The 17,843-nt window shown below is 44.0% G+C and overlaps 1 protein-coding gene across 4 annotated transcripts in view; it reads left to right on the top strand.

Moving 5' to 3' along the window:
- LOC138298708 (zinc finger protein 180-like) overlaps positions 1-17,843 on the top strand; it is a 220,578-nt gene that overhangs the window by 107,187 nt on the left and 95,548 nt on the right. The window contains exons 1-2 of one of the 4 annotated variants that reach the window (XM_069236898.1): positions 872-1,534; positions 2,085-2,350. The exons of 2 other annotated variants lie outside the window; for them this stretch is intronic. In XM_069236898.1, the coding sequence (XP_069092999.1) occupies positions 2,323-2,350 (28 nt within the window). In that variant the 5' untranslated portion in view covers positions 872-1,534; positions 2,085-2,322. Of the gene's footprint in view, positions 1-871; positions 1,535-2,062; positions 2,351-17,843 lie in introns of those variants that run through there. One more of the 4 variants, XM_069236897.1, reaches the window with a different exon arrangement.

Raw genomic sequence — 17,843 nt, 5'->3', positions numbered from 1 at the left:
TTTCATAGATTTTTGGTTTTGATGCTTTGGGACATGCCTTACCGTGGGGACTTTTTGCCTCATGAAATTGAGGTTTATCACTGTCTCCAGCCCTGTGGAATGTGATCATTCTGGTTGAGGTATATTGTGAGTTTGTCTAAAATTGTGAGGTACACCACACCCACGGCCGTCGAAGTAGAGGATGTTGATGTTAAAGAGCACCTCCTTTCTGCTTTTCAAATTATTTTTTTGCCGAGTCAGTCCTCAGTGATAGTGCATTTTCCTGTGTGGATTATCCTGAAGGATTTGCCCAAGAACCTGACTTGCATGCTGTTACGGAACAATTTGGATTGTACGTATGAACAGGGTGAAATTAGTCTGGTGGCTGTGATTGTTTTTCTGAGCCTTATTGAGATGTTGAGTCTTGTGCTGAGAGATGGAATGGTATGCTGTATGTGAGGCATTTGGATATGCTTTGTTGGCTTTGGTTCAATTGGTGGTTTGATTACTGTTGTTTTGATATACTACTCTTATTTGTAGTTTGCTTTGAGAATTTCTTTTATTATTGTTGGGATGGTGATTAGAGTTGTCAAAATACAAGATCTGAAGATATTCTGTTTTTACTTGTCTACACAAAGATAGTGTGTATTGTCAGGTGCCACATGCACACAGACAGGGTTTTATAGATTAACTAAATCTCCTTCATAGAAGTTTGTGTGTCAAATCTAGGTTGGTTCTGATTTTGTTTTAATTGTGTATTTCTTATTCTAACTGGCTTAATTTACTTCTATTTAGGTTGAACAGACAAGTTTTTTTTGTTGCTTTTTTGTGTCAGTTAATTGAGAAGAACTGTGTAATTGGTTTCCTTATTCACGGAGCAAGTCACGCTTATTCACAGAGAAGTGGCAGTGTCTGGCTAGTCAGCTGAGAAGCTGCACTTGGATTGGTGAGATGTCTCAACAGTCACACAGAGATTGGCTGGTAGCTGACAGAGCCTCACTGTGATTGGGTAACCTTTTTTAACAGCCGCACAGAGATTAGCTGTTGTTCGCAAGTTTATACTGTGTGATTTTCAGACTGATATGAGCAAAAATAATTGGTGTGATGCAGAAAAAGGCAAACGCTTCTAGTGTACTGTGATAATGCACCAAGATCGGCGCCGGTCTGCGAGTACCCCGGGGGCACTTCGGAGAGCAAAGACACTATCTCGGATGAGGCAGGACCTCACTGGAAGGGAGGCCACCAGGATGACCTGGAAATAGTAGGGGTTTTAAACCCTGTACGAAAAGGAAGAGGAGAGAGTTCGGTGGGAGAAGGAGGTTTGCACAGGACGGCGACCGGAACGGATGGAGGAGCAGCAGAGATGACAAGAGGAGGAGGACTGCGAGGAACGGCGGCGCGGGGTGCTAAGGAAACAGTGGTTGCGGAGGAATCATTGGAGAGCGACGAAGAAAGCGCTCCAAAGGAAGACCGCAATGTAGAAGACACTGCCGCATACGTAGAGAGGCGACGCGAAAAGGCCGGCCACATTCTGGGAAGAACGTCGCCCATCCAGGTACAGGGTGCAGCCTCAAAGGGATACGGGGAGGGGGAATACTGGAGATACTAAAAGGAAGGGGGGAGAGGGGACGGGAAGAGCACAGGAAGGCACAAAATCTTATTGTTTTTTTAACCACTGGGCACCGGGCACGTTAACAAGAGAGTGAAAGCGAAAAGTATAGGAAAACCAATAAAGCATGGAGACGAAGGGAAAAAAAGACCGTGTTTACCAGTAAAAGGGACAAGCAAAGGCACTGGAGATATTAAAATGAGAGGGAGAGAGTGACAAGGGCTATAGAACAACCCAGAGCAAGAAGGAAGGAAAGAAAGAAAGAAAGAAAGAAAACAGACGGAAAGAGAAGAAAAGTTATTGTTTTGGAAAACAGGTCAGAAAAAGGAGAAAGGGAAACTAGAAGAGACAACAGAGAGAAATACAAAGGCCAGGAAAAAAAAAAAAGAGAAAAATAGAAAGTGAATGAAACGTACTTTCTAAATGGCTTTTTCTTCTTCTTCTCTCCTCTAACCTCCACGGCTGATCTCTGAGACGCCCATCTGAAATCTAAAAGAGAAGAAAGAAGAAATAGAGTAACGAACCAGAACAAACCGGGAAGATTTACAAACAAGATATAGTAATGAAACACGAAACAGGAAAGAAAGTCAACCGTGTGGAAAGAATATGATTCTAAATAAAAGCATAGTAACCCATACCAATACGACTCAAAGCCTCTATTATTACTGGACCTGTCACATGTACCTTCTATTGAAGATCAGAAATTACTTGCCAAGAGAATACCTGCATATGAGATGATGATGGACATTGGTTTTTATATGTGTACGTGCATTTCTGAATAGCATGAGTATACCACTTCTTACAAAGATTTGCAATTTCCTTTAAAGGATACCTTTAATATTAGAAAGCTAGATTTTTTGAGACAGTGAATGATAGCTGTTTCCTAGACCTATACATTTTGAAGTATTGAATAAATGGGATTGGGTGGCTACAGAGAAGGAGACCAAGAAAAAGTTGAAGAAGCTGAAGGGTTCATTAGGCAATGGCCTGAAGCTAAGTGGGATTGACAGGAGAGGGACTTTAAGGAGGATATGATAGAGGAAGTAAAACTCTTCCGTGCAATAATCAAAGAGACGGCAGACAAAAAGGAAACTGATGAAGGAGCCATTGAGAAACAAATTAATAATCACATGAGAAGGATAACTTTAAAAGGCATTTTAAATTTGAGACCTCCTCCAAATACTATTGGATTAAAGAGACATGAATCCGGTCCTGCTGCAGCACCAGATAAGGGTACAAAGAAAGATAGCATGGGCGTACAACGACAGGGACCAGCTGCGCCTCCAGTTCTGAGTAGAATAGACAGTGCTGTATCTGAGATTGTAATGATAGCATTGCAGGGTACTAGTTGAAATATGGTAGCTGTTTCTCTAATTCCAGTTGACCTTCCCATTGCTACTACTGTAATTGAAGAATCCTCAATAGAGTTATTATGAATGAGCTCTTAAAATTTGATTTTGTGGAAGTTTCACAAGGAACAATTGACCTGAATAGATTATTGTCATAAATGTTGATGAATGAGATATTTGATCAAACAAGCAGCAAGATGTGCAATCAAACACATAACGCACTCAAAGAATTGGCAGATGACGGTGAGGTAGACATAAGTAAAATGAAAAAGGTGAGGAGAAACTATAAGAGATATCTCACCAATGGTGAAGCAAAAGAATTAGGTTTAATAACCTTAAGTGTTCATAGTGCGTCTTTATTTGAAAAGATAAGGTAATGGAGTGATTTAGAGATATAAAAACGTGAAAGTAAAGAATCACTAATAAAAAGAAAGCTACAGAGACAGGAAAGAAAGCAAAGGGGTCAAATAATGATTCCGAAATGGGGACAGTTTTAGAATTCCCACTTAAAGAAGTACATGGATGAAAGTATGTGCATGTTCCCTTGACAAGAAGTGATCTTTATGTTTTTGCAGCACATTTATAAAAATTGCAAGAGAAACCTGTTCATAGGTCACTGCTAGCGCTGAGGCTTTGACAGAAGGGGCAGACCTGGGCGATACCAATAGAGGACAACATAAATGGTTTAATTCTATGCGGACGACGTGTTAATATACGTATCAGAGATATGGGAGGGAATAGTTGCTATAACGGCCATTCTGGCAAAATTCCAGACTGCCTCAAGATTGGGAGTGAAATGGTCAAAGAACTGCCTATTCCCACTCCGTCCGGATTGTCTTCAGCAGAATTTTGTGCTTCTAGTAGAAAGGGAAGATCTCCAAATTTTTAACATTATTATTTGGCGGCACAACTACAGTGGCCTGCCTGCTGGTTAGCGGTCAGACATCTGGAAAACCTGGGACTGGCTCCTGCAGCCTGGGTGCAGAGAACAGTGAGCGAGGCCTTCCTACCGCAGGCAGTGCTCCGCCGTCAGATCAACAACTTGCTGCACAAAGCTTATAGCCGTTATAAGAGGAGCTTATGCCATATGTTGGACATGTCCCCATATGGGACTGAGTTATGCATAGGGTATATACCGCCATTTCAGGAGCAGATTGGAGATGCAGGAGTAATGTCGGGGGAGGAAGCCAGGGTGACCACATTGGGGAACTTGTTTCAGGATAGTGTCCCGATTGCATTTGAACAGTTGCGCAATGATAAGGAGTCCCGGCAGGACACTTCTTGGCTTATGGGCATCTGACTGCTGAACTTGGGCGACTATGGCAGATCACATACACAGGACCTGCCACCGACGTGATAGTACACACCATTCTGACTGTGGGTGCGGGCCTCCCTTTGATAACCTGGCTGACCCACAAAACCTACACAGAACCCCCTGCTCCCACTTCGTAGAGTCTGGCAAAAGACTAAGGGCCAAGAGTTAATGCAGAAGGAATGGGGTAGAACACTCCTCTACCCAAGGAAGTTCTTCTGTAACGCCAGGTTCCAATACATTTAACACAATATTTTGCACAGAGCTTATCTTAACCTGGTAAGACTTCACAGGATATTTTCTAGATCCTTCCCAAATTGCTGATAGTGTACGGAGCCCGGGGCAGATATAGCACACATGTTTTGGAACTGTTCCATAGCTAATGACCTGTGGATGCCGGTTATGAATAAACTCACTGACCTCACGGGTTGCACTGACCTTCACACTATGGCCAGTTGCCTGCTTGGATTATAAGGAAAGAAATGGACCGGGGTTGCCACCACAGGCTTCATAGACCTGGTAATGCTAATAGCCTACATACTAATAACTATGCTCTGGCAGGCCGTAGCACTGCCTGGGGTGGAGCGCTGGAGCACGGAGATGCTTAAATAGGGTAGGGCAGAAGCAATAGTATTGAGGCGAGAAGAGGCATGGGTCCTGCGAAAGAAGCCTATAACAGCGAATTGGGAAGAATTTTTAGATTAACTGCAGGCACCCATGGAAGAATGAGGTGTAGGAAAATAAGTTCTGTTGACCAGGGGACAGGTCATACCTTCCTCATTGGGGAAAGCAATGTCTATAGAGAGGTTGAGGGATCATGGTGAAAAACCCAGTTGTAGGATCTATTCCCAAAAGGCGATAACTGCCAACAAACTGGGGGATTGTCAGTAAGGGGCCTAAGCTTCATCGGATGGCTGGGCTACTCCTGCCATCATGGGACATCCTGGACACGATGACTGTGGGTTTGGCTTATTGTTTGTAATAATTCACTGTTCTTTATTCCTTACCACCGTAAGAGCATGTAACTCCTGTAGGCGCAGAAATGATGTAAGATGATAATAGTAACTGTGGTGACAAGAGCTGGCAGAACTGCTGTTATGTGTATGTGAAAAATGCTAATAAAGATAGTTTAAATAGGGCAAGGATTGACAAGGTTGGCTAATATCTCAAAAATGCTCTGTGCTGATTTGAATTTGTTTGCGGTTGCTGTTGCTTGGCAAACTGAAGAATCAGTTAAGGTTGGTCCTAATAATGCTTCATCTGATGTGATTGCTGACAAATTCAAGGTGATGGGATGCAAGGAAATGCCCCTTTTTGTGTGGTCCCCTCCCCTCGTTTTTCAACTCTGAGTGCAGTGAGGCCTGCTAACCAAACATCAGTGTCAGTGATCTGACCCTAAAGTAAATGTCGAATTGGCTGTACCCAATTGGAAGTAAGTAAAACAAATATATGATTTGTAGTTATTTAAAACCATAATAATATGCCAAATGCACCATACACAATTTAAAATAGAATAAAAACAATGAATCAATATGACCTTGTGACCGATAAGTCCATTCGTCCTGGGTAGTATGTGGCCTTTAAATTAATCAATGGCCAATAGGATGACTGCCTTAGGAGTACAAAGCCATGAAAATAAGTATGTCTGACCACAAAAATTGCAGCCTTATGCAAAGTTATTGGGGCTGATGGGCGAGGGGTCCGAACTCTCAATCAGACTGTAAAGTGTAGAATGTGCGGAAGAATTGGCCTGTCAGGCCTAGTCCTCACTGTCCCTGGCCCAGCTGAAACAACGAAGCTAAGGGACAACGGCAAGCCACAGCTTTGGCTCAAGTTTATGTTGGCAGCTACATCTTTTTAACTGTCAGTGGAGCTCAAATTCAATAACGTTAGTTCTTCCTTGAGAAATTTCACACATCTAGCTGAGAGCTTAACAGTGTCGCTCAAGCATTCAGTAACCTATTTGCTGCTTTGAGTGATGCCCAAGCTCCTGAATATTGGTTTTAACCAGTAGCACATTATGCTTTTGAGGGCGAGACAAAGGCAAATTGTGTGCATCAGCAAGTCCTTTCTAAAATTACACAGATAACAATTGTACTCCAAGAGCCTTTTAAACACCCAAATTGGTATGCTTTGAGGAGAATTAAGCTGAATCGCAGTCTCATAAGATGGGAGTGATTGTTTCATCCGGCTTGATAAGTATGAAGCTTTCTCCTGGCCTCAGTAGACAAAGGTCATAGATCAATGTGCGCTTTTTGAGCTACCCCTTGCAAATCCTCTTTCGATTTTATCTTAGAGTTTTTAGTTAGCACTTTTGAAATTAAATTTGGGGGCAGATTTTGTTCATAGATACTTTTGGCTCCTAAAAGTTCCATTGTAGTTCTCACCGTGGATTCCCATCTAAACTGCTCATCCCGAATGCTAAGTCAAATCATATCTTTAAGGGTTTTTTAGGGGGCGCTTTGAGCTTAACGACGTAGCCGAGCTTTCATAAGGATGGATTGTTTGCTCAGTCCAAATTCCAGTGAATTAGCGATGACAGGGTGGACACGAGGAGACAAAACCAGCTTCTATAACATTGTGTTCACGCTTTGTCCAACCATGAGTCTTTTTTTTTTTTAATATCACTGAGCCATAAGTTAATGTTAGCATAAACTTGACTTCAGTCACTTTGCATATATTTGTGAGATCTGGGCTGCACATCTTTATTTCCAGATTTTTAAAGCTCATTATCATGGACAAGGAGAAACCTTTTAAGCAGAGAGCTGTGTTACATGTGACCCACAGTGATGAAAATGAAAGCCTATATACTTTAGACTTGCTCATGGACTACTTCAATCATGGTAAACTTAAATTTAAGGGTGGAGTTGTTGCTTCTGGCACCAGATTCTTGGCTTTTTGTTTTTGAATGGTTAACTGCTAATGTGTTGTCCTTGCAGTACAACAAAATAACCTCCAATGCCCACTGCCTCCCCACAGCAGTGTGGTCAGATAGCAATGTGCCATCTGCTTACTGAAGACAATGGATATGTGTGCCTGCAAACTTGGGAGGAAAGGCACAGACTGAGGCTAGGAAATTTAGAATTGGCTACCTCACCTGTAAATGGTACCCTGGTACCCAGGACATGTAAGTTAGAGGGGTACCCCAGGGTTTGTAGTATCGATTGTGCCACTCTGGATGTCTCCTAAGTAAAACCGTCCCCTATTCTGCACCTGCAGACTGGTAGAGCAGTCGTGCACTGCTAGCCTGAGTTTGTCATTAAAAGCAATGGCAAAGCCACTGCTTCCCCTGGACGTGTCTGTCACCCCTCCGGCAGGCTTACCAAGCCCTAATGGCAGGGTGCAACATATGACATTGGCAGGACTTGTACTCTGCATGTACTGACAGTAGAACACTAAAAGTATCAAACAGCTTTTTACATTAAGCTCGATTTGGATCTCAAGTCGAAATTAATGTAAATTGTTGCAGTGTGCAGCTTTAGTAAAGTTGCCACTTTGTTGCATTTCAAAACTCCTGTGCCTTACTAGGCACACATGGAGCCTGTTCCACGAGACAGTTTTCTGCCCTCCTGGAGAGACATGCCAATGACTTTCTGGAAGGAGAACAATGAGGGACTATAGACCAGGGAGGTGATATCCTCCCACCTACAGGAAGCCACTGGGTTGTTAGCCCCAAAAGGCAGGCTTCAAATGTGAAGCTGCCTTTGATGGGCAGATGTGTAACACCAGGGGTGAGGGCTGCTGCATTGTTGAGGTAGACAGGCTGGCACGGGGAGCAGATAGAGGAAACCAGATGCTAAACTAGTTTCCCCCAGGGTGTGTAGGCCTGAGGTAGCCACACCCCAGGAGTGGACTAATGAGGTTTGAACACCAAGAGAGGTGTCTTGCTATCTTGGGAGTTGGCAGAATGGTGCATCCTGGGATAGCCAGATGCCACGCTCCAAGGAAAGGAGTTACCAGGTGAGAAGGGACCTTGTAGCCCATTGGCTACCAACTGCATCCTGCTCTGAGGGCATTTTCGGAGCATCAGAGGGTCACCCTTGGCACCCAGACCTCAGATCTTGACTGACTTGGAAGAAGGACTGCCCTGCTGCACCGAGGGACCAGCAAAAAGATGCTGCACCAATGAATGAGGACTGCACCTGCTGGCTAGTGAAGAGAGAGACTGCCTGCCATGTCCTGCTCAAGGAGATGCTCTCTCCAGAGCCCAGTCAGTCGAAGAGAACTCCAGGAACAAGCTGACTGTCTTCAAGTTGCTACCAGTGCCACTGTGCAGCACCGAGGACCAAGACCCCATGCACAGAGTTGCATCCAAGCTTGCTGAACCCTAGAGTGCTGTTGCAGAGTTGCTGGGACCTGCAGAAGGTGCGTTATCAACTCAAGAAGGATTAGCCTGTGACTGCCAAAAACGGTGACTGGTAGTCCAGTGGCGACTGGACTTTGGCCAGTCCGGAGAGGACTTCGTGGGACGCATCACACCCACAGCATCCTTAGAACATCTTCAGCACTCTTCATCCCTTGCATCACGACCACTCCATAGGAATCCACTGCAATGCAGATAAAATGCCGGGAACAGATGAAGGACTGCTTCTTCTGGGAAGGTAACTATTCCTGAAGACTTTGCTGACCCCCGACTAGCTCTCTGCTGGGGTTGGTTGCCCCAAATATTTCTAACCAACTGCATTGACACTTAACTAAGTTTTGTTTTTGCTAAGGCTTGTTTGCAGTTGAGTGAAATTGCTTTAAATTATAGTTGCGTGAACTCTCCTGTGGATATTTTTCATTCTAGTGTTTAAATTCTCATAAAATAGTCTGTTTTTATAAATTGGGGATGGATTTCTTACGTGTTGTGTCGATTTCATCTTCAATTGTTTTGGTGCTGTTTAAATGCTTTACACTTGTTCCTCTGTGTAAGCCTTTCTGCTCAGTGCCACAGCTAACCAGGGTTTAACTGAGGGTTTTACAGACAAAACGACTGGACCTAAAGGGGTTGGTAAGTTTATTACACAATAAGGTTGAACAACCACACCATATATTACGCCCCATTTACTCACATAGAGCATTTGAAAAAGAAGGTGCCAGAGGAAGGTGTTAACTGGGCAAAGATTTTGAGATCTTTACAAGAGCCAAAAGAATCAGTGCATGCCTATTATGAGAGACTTGTGCAGCTTTTTATAAAAAGCACATTAGATTTAAGGCTCCTGAGAAAGATGGTGTAAACAGGCTGTTTCCGCCTTTGTGATGGGTTTATGTTCTGAGCTCAGTTCTTATATACAGAAAAGTGTGATGTGCTGGCAGACCAAAAACAGATGAAATCTTGAAACTTGGCAAGTATGGTAGTGACTGGTTTGATGTGAAGAAAAGATTAAGGGAAAGCTGATGGTTGCTTAGACAAAGCAGTTTGAGAGGACTAGTAGGAATCATTTAATGGGTTCTTATTTTGATTATATGCCATTTGACAATGCTGAAATGAATTTGATGTCCTTAATGCAAGGTGTGAAAATGGGGAATGGGGTGATGCAGGTGAAATGTAGTAAAAGAATGGTTGTGAATAATTCTTGAATAAACTTAGATAATGACATATTGAATAAGAGCACTGCGGGTAAGTTCTCAGTAATATCAGGCACTGGAAGCAGTAATGCCAACACAATGAAATTCAGATTCAGAATGGTTTTGTTCCTCAGATGCAGAGAAATGTGAATCAGATACAGATAGTCATTGGCCCAAGCCAACCAGCTCTTGTGCAGAACATGCATGATCAGAGGCAGATTTGCATGAATGTGCCTACATGCCAGGGTTGCAACAAAATATGAAAAACATAATACCATAGAATCCACTGATACTGAGCAGTTTTCTCCAGAGAATATTTCCCAATAATGGCACCTGAGATGGGAAGAGGATTGCTTTCTTGGAGCAGTCCTTGAGGAAGACCAGTGTGGCGCATACATTAACAAGTGAATGGCCTCCCCGGTTTTTTCTATATACGATGGCTACATGCTGTACAGTTCGTTTATTTGATGTTATATACCGCTCCCTTTAGAGAAGTTGTCAGCATGAGCAATAAACAGAGTTTTATTCAGATTACAGCAGATCTGCCTGTCAAAATAGGGTCAATGGAAAATAATTATCAGTTCATTCTGCGTGATTCGAGTCCTGTAAACCTTCTGAGCAAAGACTTGCTTTGCAAGAGGAACTGTGTGATTTATTCTGCACAGGATGGTTGGTATTTGCAGTTGAGAATCAAGATAAAGATTCAGTGTTTTAGGTTAAATCACAAGACTCAAGCGTCCAGAAATGGCCAGTCCTGATTAAAAAGGATTCACCTTTGGGTTTAAAACATGCTGTCAAAGAAGAGGTATGTGATTTTTCCATTAAAGAGATAGGATTAATTTAAAGGGCAAAGTCTGTCAGGATTAACTTTAAACCCAACGCTGTTTTTCCCAGAAACAATACAAATGTTCAAGGGAAGCCGAAGAAGGAATAAAGCCTGTTATTGAAAAATGATTGAACCGGGAATTCTTTGGGACGTGCTTGGTAGTCCTTGCAGTTCTTCCATGATTGGAATTAAACCAAGTGGTAAATGAAGAATAGTTTAGGATTCCAGAAAAACAAAATAAAATAATGATTCCATGTTGTCCAGTGGTACAGAATCCAACAGTGATGCTACTGCAGATTCCTTCAGATGCCGAATGACTTGTGCCAAGCATTCTTCTCCATTCTCCTCCTTGATGATAGTCAGTACTTATTTGCATATCAATTTCAAAATCAAACTCTCGTTTGGTGTTGGATCTTCCACAGATATACTTAAAGTCCTTACATTTTTTAGCCCAGTCTTAAAGAAAGATCTAGAAAATGTAAGGTTGCCTCGTAACTCACTGTTGGTGCAATGCACTGATGGCCTATTGGTGGCATCTAAGATGAAAGAGGATTGTGGGTTTGACCCAGTTGCCTTGTTGAATCATTTAGCTGGTAAGGGTTACAATGTTTACCCTACAAAATGCAGTACTGTAAAATGGAGGTGGTGTATCTTGGTCATCACTTTGAAAAAGTAACTAAAAGTCTCAAAAGATTGTCTTTCTGCTTTTCGGACACATAATCCTCTGTCCACCCAGAAGGAGATGGGGATGTTCCTAGGAATTGTTGGGTACTGTTCTCTGTGTAATCCAAACTTTTCTTTGATTGCAAAGCTTTTAGTAAGGCTGATAGTGATATGAAAGATGTGGTACAATTTGATGAAGAATGTTTAGAGACCTTCTGGGTGTTAAGAGAAAGTTTGTGTAATACATCCACCCTCGGAATGCCTGTCCATAATTTGAAATTCTATCTCTTCTGTCATGAAAAAGGTGGGTGTGCACTTGCAACCTAGGCATACAAAAACAAGGAGGAATCATCTGGCATATGGCTCACTTATCAGTTGTATTGGATATAATAGCTCTAAGTCTTCCTGGTTGTTGGCAAGCAGTTGCAGCCGTTTTCATTGCGATTGATTAAACTGAGGGGATTACGATGGGACATACATTGATTATTTTCAATCCATATTCTGCTGAGATTTAGCTGGATTATACACAAACTCAGCACATAACAAACAGTTGACTGATGACGAATGCAGAAGTCATACTGGCAGCTGAAAACATCTCAGTCAAAAGGTGTAATTTTTTAAACCCTGCAATGTTGCTTCCTGTTCCAAACAAAAGCTGTAAAGATAAAAACAGGAGAGAGGTAATGATAATGAATCTGAGCATGACTGCATCAGTGTAACAGAATTACAGCTCTGTTAGTTAAGCCTCCCCCTGCCAGTGCTGGGCTGGACTGTGCTCTTTTCTAGAGCTTTGTATGCCCGTTCTGCAGCATCCAATGACTGGCTTATCGAGTTACATTCCCCTGAGATGGTGTGGAAGCATAGGACACTGACCACCACCTTCAAGACCATAGGAGGCGTGGCTGAGTCCTCATTGTGCTCAAACTATTTCAAAATGTTGTCAGAAATAGTGTCCCTGAATAGTGGGTCCTCTAGGGAGAAGGCCTACAAGTGTCAAGTAGGGATGGATGTGGGAGAACTACTCCAGTTTAAACCCAATTGCAAGGTACTGGGGTCAGATAACTTTCTGGCTAGGTAGTCTAGTGTTGCGAAGGAGGGGCACAGCACTGAGGAACAAACTATTCTGTCTAGTATACATCGTGTACTGGAGAGTAGTAGGAGTAAGTTTAAACCCCAGATTATATATTGGCACCAGGACTCTGCCAGGGACCACTGCTGGAGCCATGACTCTAAGCTCTGTGGTAAACTAAGGCTAAACTAGTAGGAAGAGGGGGGTGTGAGCAATCCAGGAGAGGTCCATCACACAATTCTCCCAATAGCTATGACAGGTGTGTCCATTTGGCTACGCGAGATAACAGATGGTGAAGTATCTTCGGTTTTCCACAGTACCTGACATAGAGGCTACCTGTGAGGACAGGGGACCCATCTAAGCTGATCTCCAGTAGAGCAAACCAGATCAGGCCCGCCACCCCCCCCCCCCACCCCCGGCATATACATAATAATTCGTGGCAAAAATCTGGCCTCTGCATCTCTTCTGAAGCTTGACCCCCTCCTCCTGCTTGATGTGAGATTCTTGATGTAAGCCTGTCTGGACCCCAAAACGTTTGAGGTAGGAATACATTCTATAGTGCTTAAAAGAGGTCTCCATGCTGCGGATGCTCCAGAAAATGATGAAGTAAATTTGAGTACCTGTCATCCCATCGACGCCTGCTCCCCTTGCAGATGGCAATAGGGGGAGTGGTCCCATTGGGCTTGTGCAGGTCAGTCGAGTGTATTGCGGATGAGGATGAGGGCAAGGGTGGGGTACCAACTCAATGATCCGATGAAGGATCAGCAGTAACATAACACAATGTAACAAGAATAATTTTGGGCAGTTGGCAGAAGGCACACCGCCAGCTACCTAAACTTTCTAAACCACTGTCCTTGGGGGTACAGGGGCTGGTAGGGTAATGCTGTAGCTGCCTTGTTAGGAAACCCTCATTGGCTGAGAGATATGTACCTGGGGCTAAGTGTCTAGCTAAGTGTCACTTGCTTCGGGGCAGCGGTCCGGAGGAAGGACTGGGATAAGGCTCCTGTTACAGGAGCTCATCTGCTGTCCAAGGAGTCACTTTGAGGGGGAAATGGCAGAGGGTGGACAGTGGTTGCACAACGGAGTTGAGAGGAAGTCTCTGTAATCTGAGCCAACCAACTAGGAGTTAGAAAGTCTTCCCAGTAGGTCTTGGAATGTGGCCGCCACATCTAAGACTAAGGGGCAGCCTCTCTGTGCCCGATCATGGGATGGGGCTGCTGATGCGGGGAAAGCATGTTTCCGATCGCCTCCGAACATGTTAAATGTTGCCCTGCCTCCAGGGGACCTCACTCCAGGTGTGTGGCTGCTTGTGTAGGAGATCTGTGCCTTCACCCAACCCTAGCCTCGGAGGGGTCCAAAAATAAATGATTCTTGTTGTCCTGAATAATTATCAGTATGGCTGAAAAGAGGAGAGCATACTTGATTACCAGCTGTAGTAGCTGACCCCCACCAACCTTGGAAGAAACCCCTTTGTCTTTGAAACTTGAGAAAATCAGATTGTCTTGCCTTCTTGAGGATGGCATCAAGGTCCTTGAAGTGAAGTTTTATTGCTACAACTGGGCCTAGATGCGCCCCTTTTGGAGGACGTTTAGCTGGTACTCAGTGGGGCCTTTTAGTGACAAGGAATGGTGTGAGGTCCCGAGGGGCTGATGGAAGTGGATTCTGCTCCATCATGTCCTAAAGCTGCTTCTTTTAATCTGCAGTGTGGGGTTGGAGGTCAGCCAATATGTTTTCGGACTGAGTGACCTAATCAATGTGTTTTCTGTGGTCGTCTCACAGGAGGTTGATGTCTCCGGCCCCTGCACCTACCTTCACTTAGAGATGCACATGTGAGGGCTTCAACACCTGAAGGATAGTGTCCAACCTATCAGGGGTTTGTGATGAAGCATTGGGGTGGGTAGAGGCCATGACAAGTAGCAGCGGCAGGTTGCTTGTCTTAGGAAGTCTTGGATGCCCCATTACAGTGGTCAGCAGGAGTAGGGCCCCCCCCCGAACAACCAGCAGGGTCCGCTTACTGCAGCACGAGCAGCTTGGTTGTGTGAGGCTCCTGACTTGATTGAGAGACCTCTAGGTGTCATGTCTCTGGACAAGGGATCACCAGGCCCCATTCAATACTGGCTCCTATTGATCCAAATGGGCAGTGAGGGGTGGGGTGGTGGCATATCTGGTGTTCCTCCCGTTCGTCACTTCTACAAGGGAGAGACCTGCTCCCACAGCTAAAGGTGCACCCACGTGCAGAGCACACTACAGGGACTATCAAACGAATAGTAGGGTCTGGCCTCTATGGGTAGGGATGGCCCAGCTTTGCTGCCAAGTGGGTAAGGGGCAGGCCTGGAGCACACCCGTACACCCACGTCACAATGTCATATTTATTCATATAACATATTATTGTTAATGTTTCTAGTTTTGTTTTAGCATCTCTGGATGACATTAACATAGAGGCGGTTGGCTAATTATTTGAGTAGTGGGATAGTGCTTGTGGGTTAACCCCTTCGCTGCCAGGCCTTTTCCCCCACATGTGCCAGGCCTTTTTTGGGCTATTTGGGGCAGTTTGCACTTAGGCCCTCATAACGTTTTGTCTACATAAGCTACCCACGCCAAAATTGGGTCCTTTTTTTCCCAACATCCGAGGGATTCTAGAGGTACCCAGAGTTTGTCGATTCCTCTGAAGGAGACCAAGAAATTAACCAAAATAATTTAAAGCAAAAAGTTTGCTTTAAAAAAAAAAAAAAAAAGGGCTGCATAAGAAGGCTTGTGGTTTTTCCTCTGAAAATGGCATCAACAAAGGGTTTGCAGTGCTAAAATCACTATCTTCCCAGCTTTCACGAACAGGCAGACTTGAATCAGAAAACACAATTTTTCAACACAGTTTTGGCATTTTACTGGGACATAGCCCATTTTTACTTTTTTTTGTGCTTTCAGTCTCCTTCCAGTTAGGGACAGAAATGGGTGTGAAACCAATGCTGGATCCCAGAAAGCTAAACATTTCCGAAAAGTAGACAGAATTCTGAATTCAGCAGGGGCAATTTGTGTAGATCCTACAAGGGTTTCCTACAGAAAATAACAGCCGAAATGAAAAAATATTGAAATTGAGGTGAAGAAACAGCAATGTTTTCCACATTTTAGTCTGTAACTTTTTCCTGCGATGTCAGATTTTATAAAGCAATATACCATTATGTCTGCTGAACTCTTCTGGTTGCGGGGATATATAGGGCTTGTAGGTTCATCAAGAACCCTAGGTACCCAGAGCCAATAAATGAGCTGCACATTGCAATGAGTTTTCATTCTATACCGGGTATACAGCAATTTATTTGCTGAAATATAAAGAGTGAAAAATAGGTATCGAGAAAACCTCTGTATTTCCAAAATGGGCACAAAATTAGGTGTTGAGAAGCCGGGGTTATTTACAAATCTCTGAATTCCGGGGTGCCCATACTAGCATGTGAATTACAGGGCATTTCTCAAATAGACGTCTTTTTTACACACTGTCTTTCATTTGGAAGGAAAAAATGTAGAGAAAGACAAGGGGCAATAACACTTGTTTTGCTATTCTGTGTTTCCCCAAGTCTCCCGATAAAAATGGTACCTCACTAGCATGCGTAGGCCTAATGCTCGCGACAGGAAACGCAACATGGACACATCACATTTTTACATTGAAATCTGACATGTTTTTTTTACAAAGTGTCTAGCTGTAGATTTTGGCCTCTAGCTCAACTGGCACCTAGGGAAACCTACCAAACCTGCACATTTTTTTAAACTAGACACCTAGGGGAATCCAAGATGGGGTGACTTGCGGGGCTCTCACCAGGTTCTGTTACCCAGAATCTTTTGCAAACCTAAAAATTTGTGCAAAAAGACACTTTTTTCTCACATTTCGCTGACAGAAAATTCTGGAATCTGAGAGGAGGCACAAATTTCCTTCCACCCAGCGGTCCCCCAAGTCTCCTGATAAAAATGGTACCTCACTTTTGTGTCTAGGCCTAGCACCCGTGACAGGAAATGGCCCAAAACACAATGTGGACACATCACATTTTCCCAAAGAAAACAGAGCTGTTTTTTGTAAAGTGCCTAGCTGTGGATTTTGGCCTCTAGCTCAGCCGGCACCTACGGAAACCTACCAAACCTGCACATTTTTGAAAACTAGACACCAAGGGGAACCCAAGATGGGGTGACTTGTGGGGCTCGCACCAGGTTCTGTTACCCAGAATCCTTTGCAAACCTCACAATTTGTGCAAAAAGACACTTTTTCCTCACAATTCGGTGACAAAGTTCTGGAATCTGAGAGGAGCTACAAATTTCCTTCCACCCCGCGTTCCCCAGAGTCTCCCAATAAAAATGGTACCTCACTTGTGTGGATAGGCCTAATGCTCGCGACAGGAAATGCCCCAAAACACTATCTGGACACATCAAAATTATCAAATACAAAACTACCTGTTTTTGGTGGGGGGGGGACCTGCATTTTTGGTCCTGGGCTCAGCAGCCATCCAGAGAAACCTACCAAACCCAGACATTTCTGAAAACTAGACACCCGAGGGAGTCCAGGGAGGTGTGACTTGCGTGGATCCCCGAATGTTTTCTTACCCAGAATCCTCAGCAAACCTTGAATTTAGCTAAACAATCACATTTTTGCCACCTTTCTGTGTGGGATCACCGCACCGGGACAAATTTCCTACCACCCAACGTCCCCCTCAGTCTCCCGGTAAAAATGATACCTCACTTGTGTAGGTGGGCCATGTGCCTGGGACAGGAAAGAGCCAAAGACATGTAGAAATTGAGGGGGAACCAAAGTAGGTCCAAAAGGGCAGTTTGAAAAAAAGACACTTTTAGGTTGACAAGTGCAGCAGAATTTTTATCAGTATAGATGAGACAATGTTGGGTGGTAGGAATTTTGTGGATTCCTGCAGATTCCGGAAGGTTCCATCACAAAAAATGTGGGGAAAATGTTTGATTTCTAGCAAAGTTGGAGGTTTGCAGGGCATTGTGGGTAAGAAAATGGTGCAGGGTGCATGTGAAGCACACCACCCTGGAATCAACCAGATGTTTAGTTTTCAAATGTGTCTAGGTCTTGTGGATTTTTCTACATGGCAGCGTCTCAAAGTCAAAAAAGTGCAGCCCTCACCATTCCAAGTTGGACGATTTTGAGAGTTACCAAGCTCTCATGACCCAGATGTAAAACCAAAACCCCAAATAATCAAATGTCCTCTTGCTTGCCGTGGGCTAAGATGTTTTAGTGTGCGGGGGAGACCTGAAAGACTGTTACCCCCTTCAGTTGGGGTGGGGGCATAACCAGGCTGATACTAGTTGGTAGCCACCACCCCACAGTTTTTTTTTTTTTAATTCCCTGGCATCTAATAGACTTTCTGCCCCTCCCTGCCCCGGGTGTGGATCAGGGGTAATTGCCCAATCTGCCCACTGGTGGGGAGAACAACTTTGGCCCCATTTATTTGGGGTGGGGGTATGGCTATACCCCCACCCTCTTATTTTAA

This window comes from Pleurodeles waltl, chromosome 1_2 (genome assembly GCF_031143425.1).
Source record: "Pleurodeles waltl isolate 20211129_DDA chromosome 1_2, aPleWal1.hap1.20221129, whole genome shotgun sequence".
In the NCBI taxonomy this organism is placed as follows: domain Eukaryota; kingdom Metazoa; phylum Chordata; class Amphibia; order Caudata; family Salamandridae; genus Pleurodeles; species Pleurodeles waltl.
Note: the sequence above shows the minus strand (reverse complement) of the source record. Positions and strands in the feature narration are given on the sequence as shown.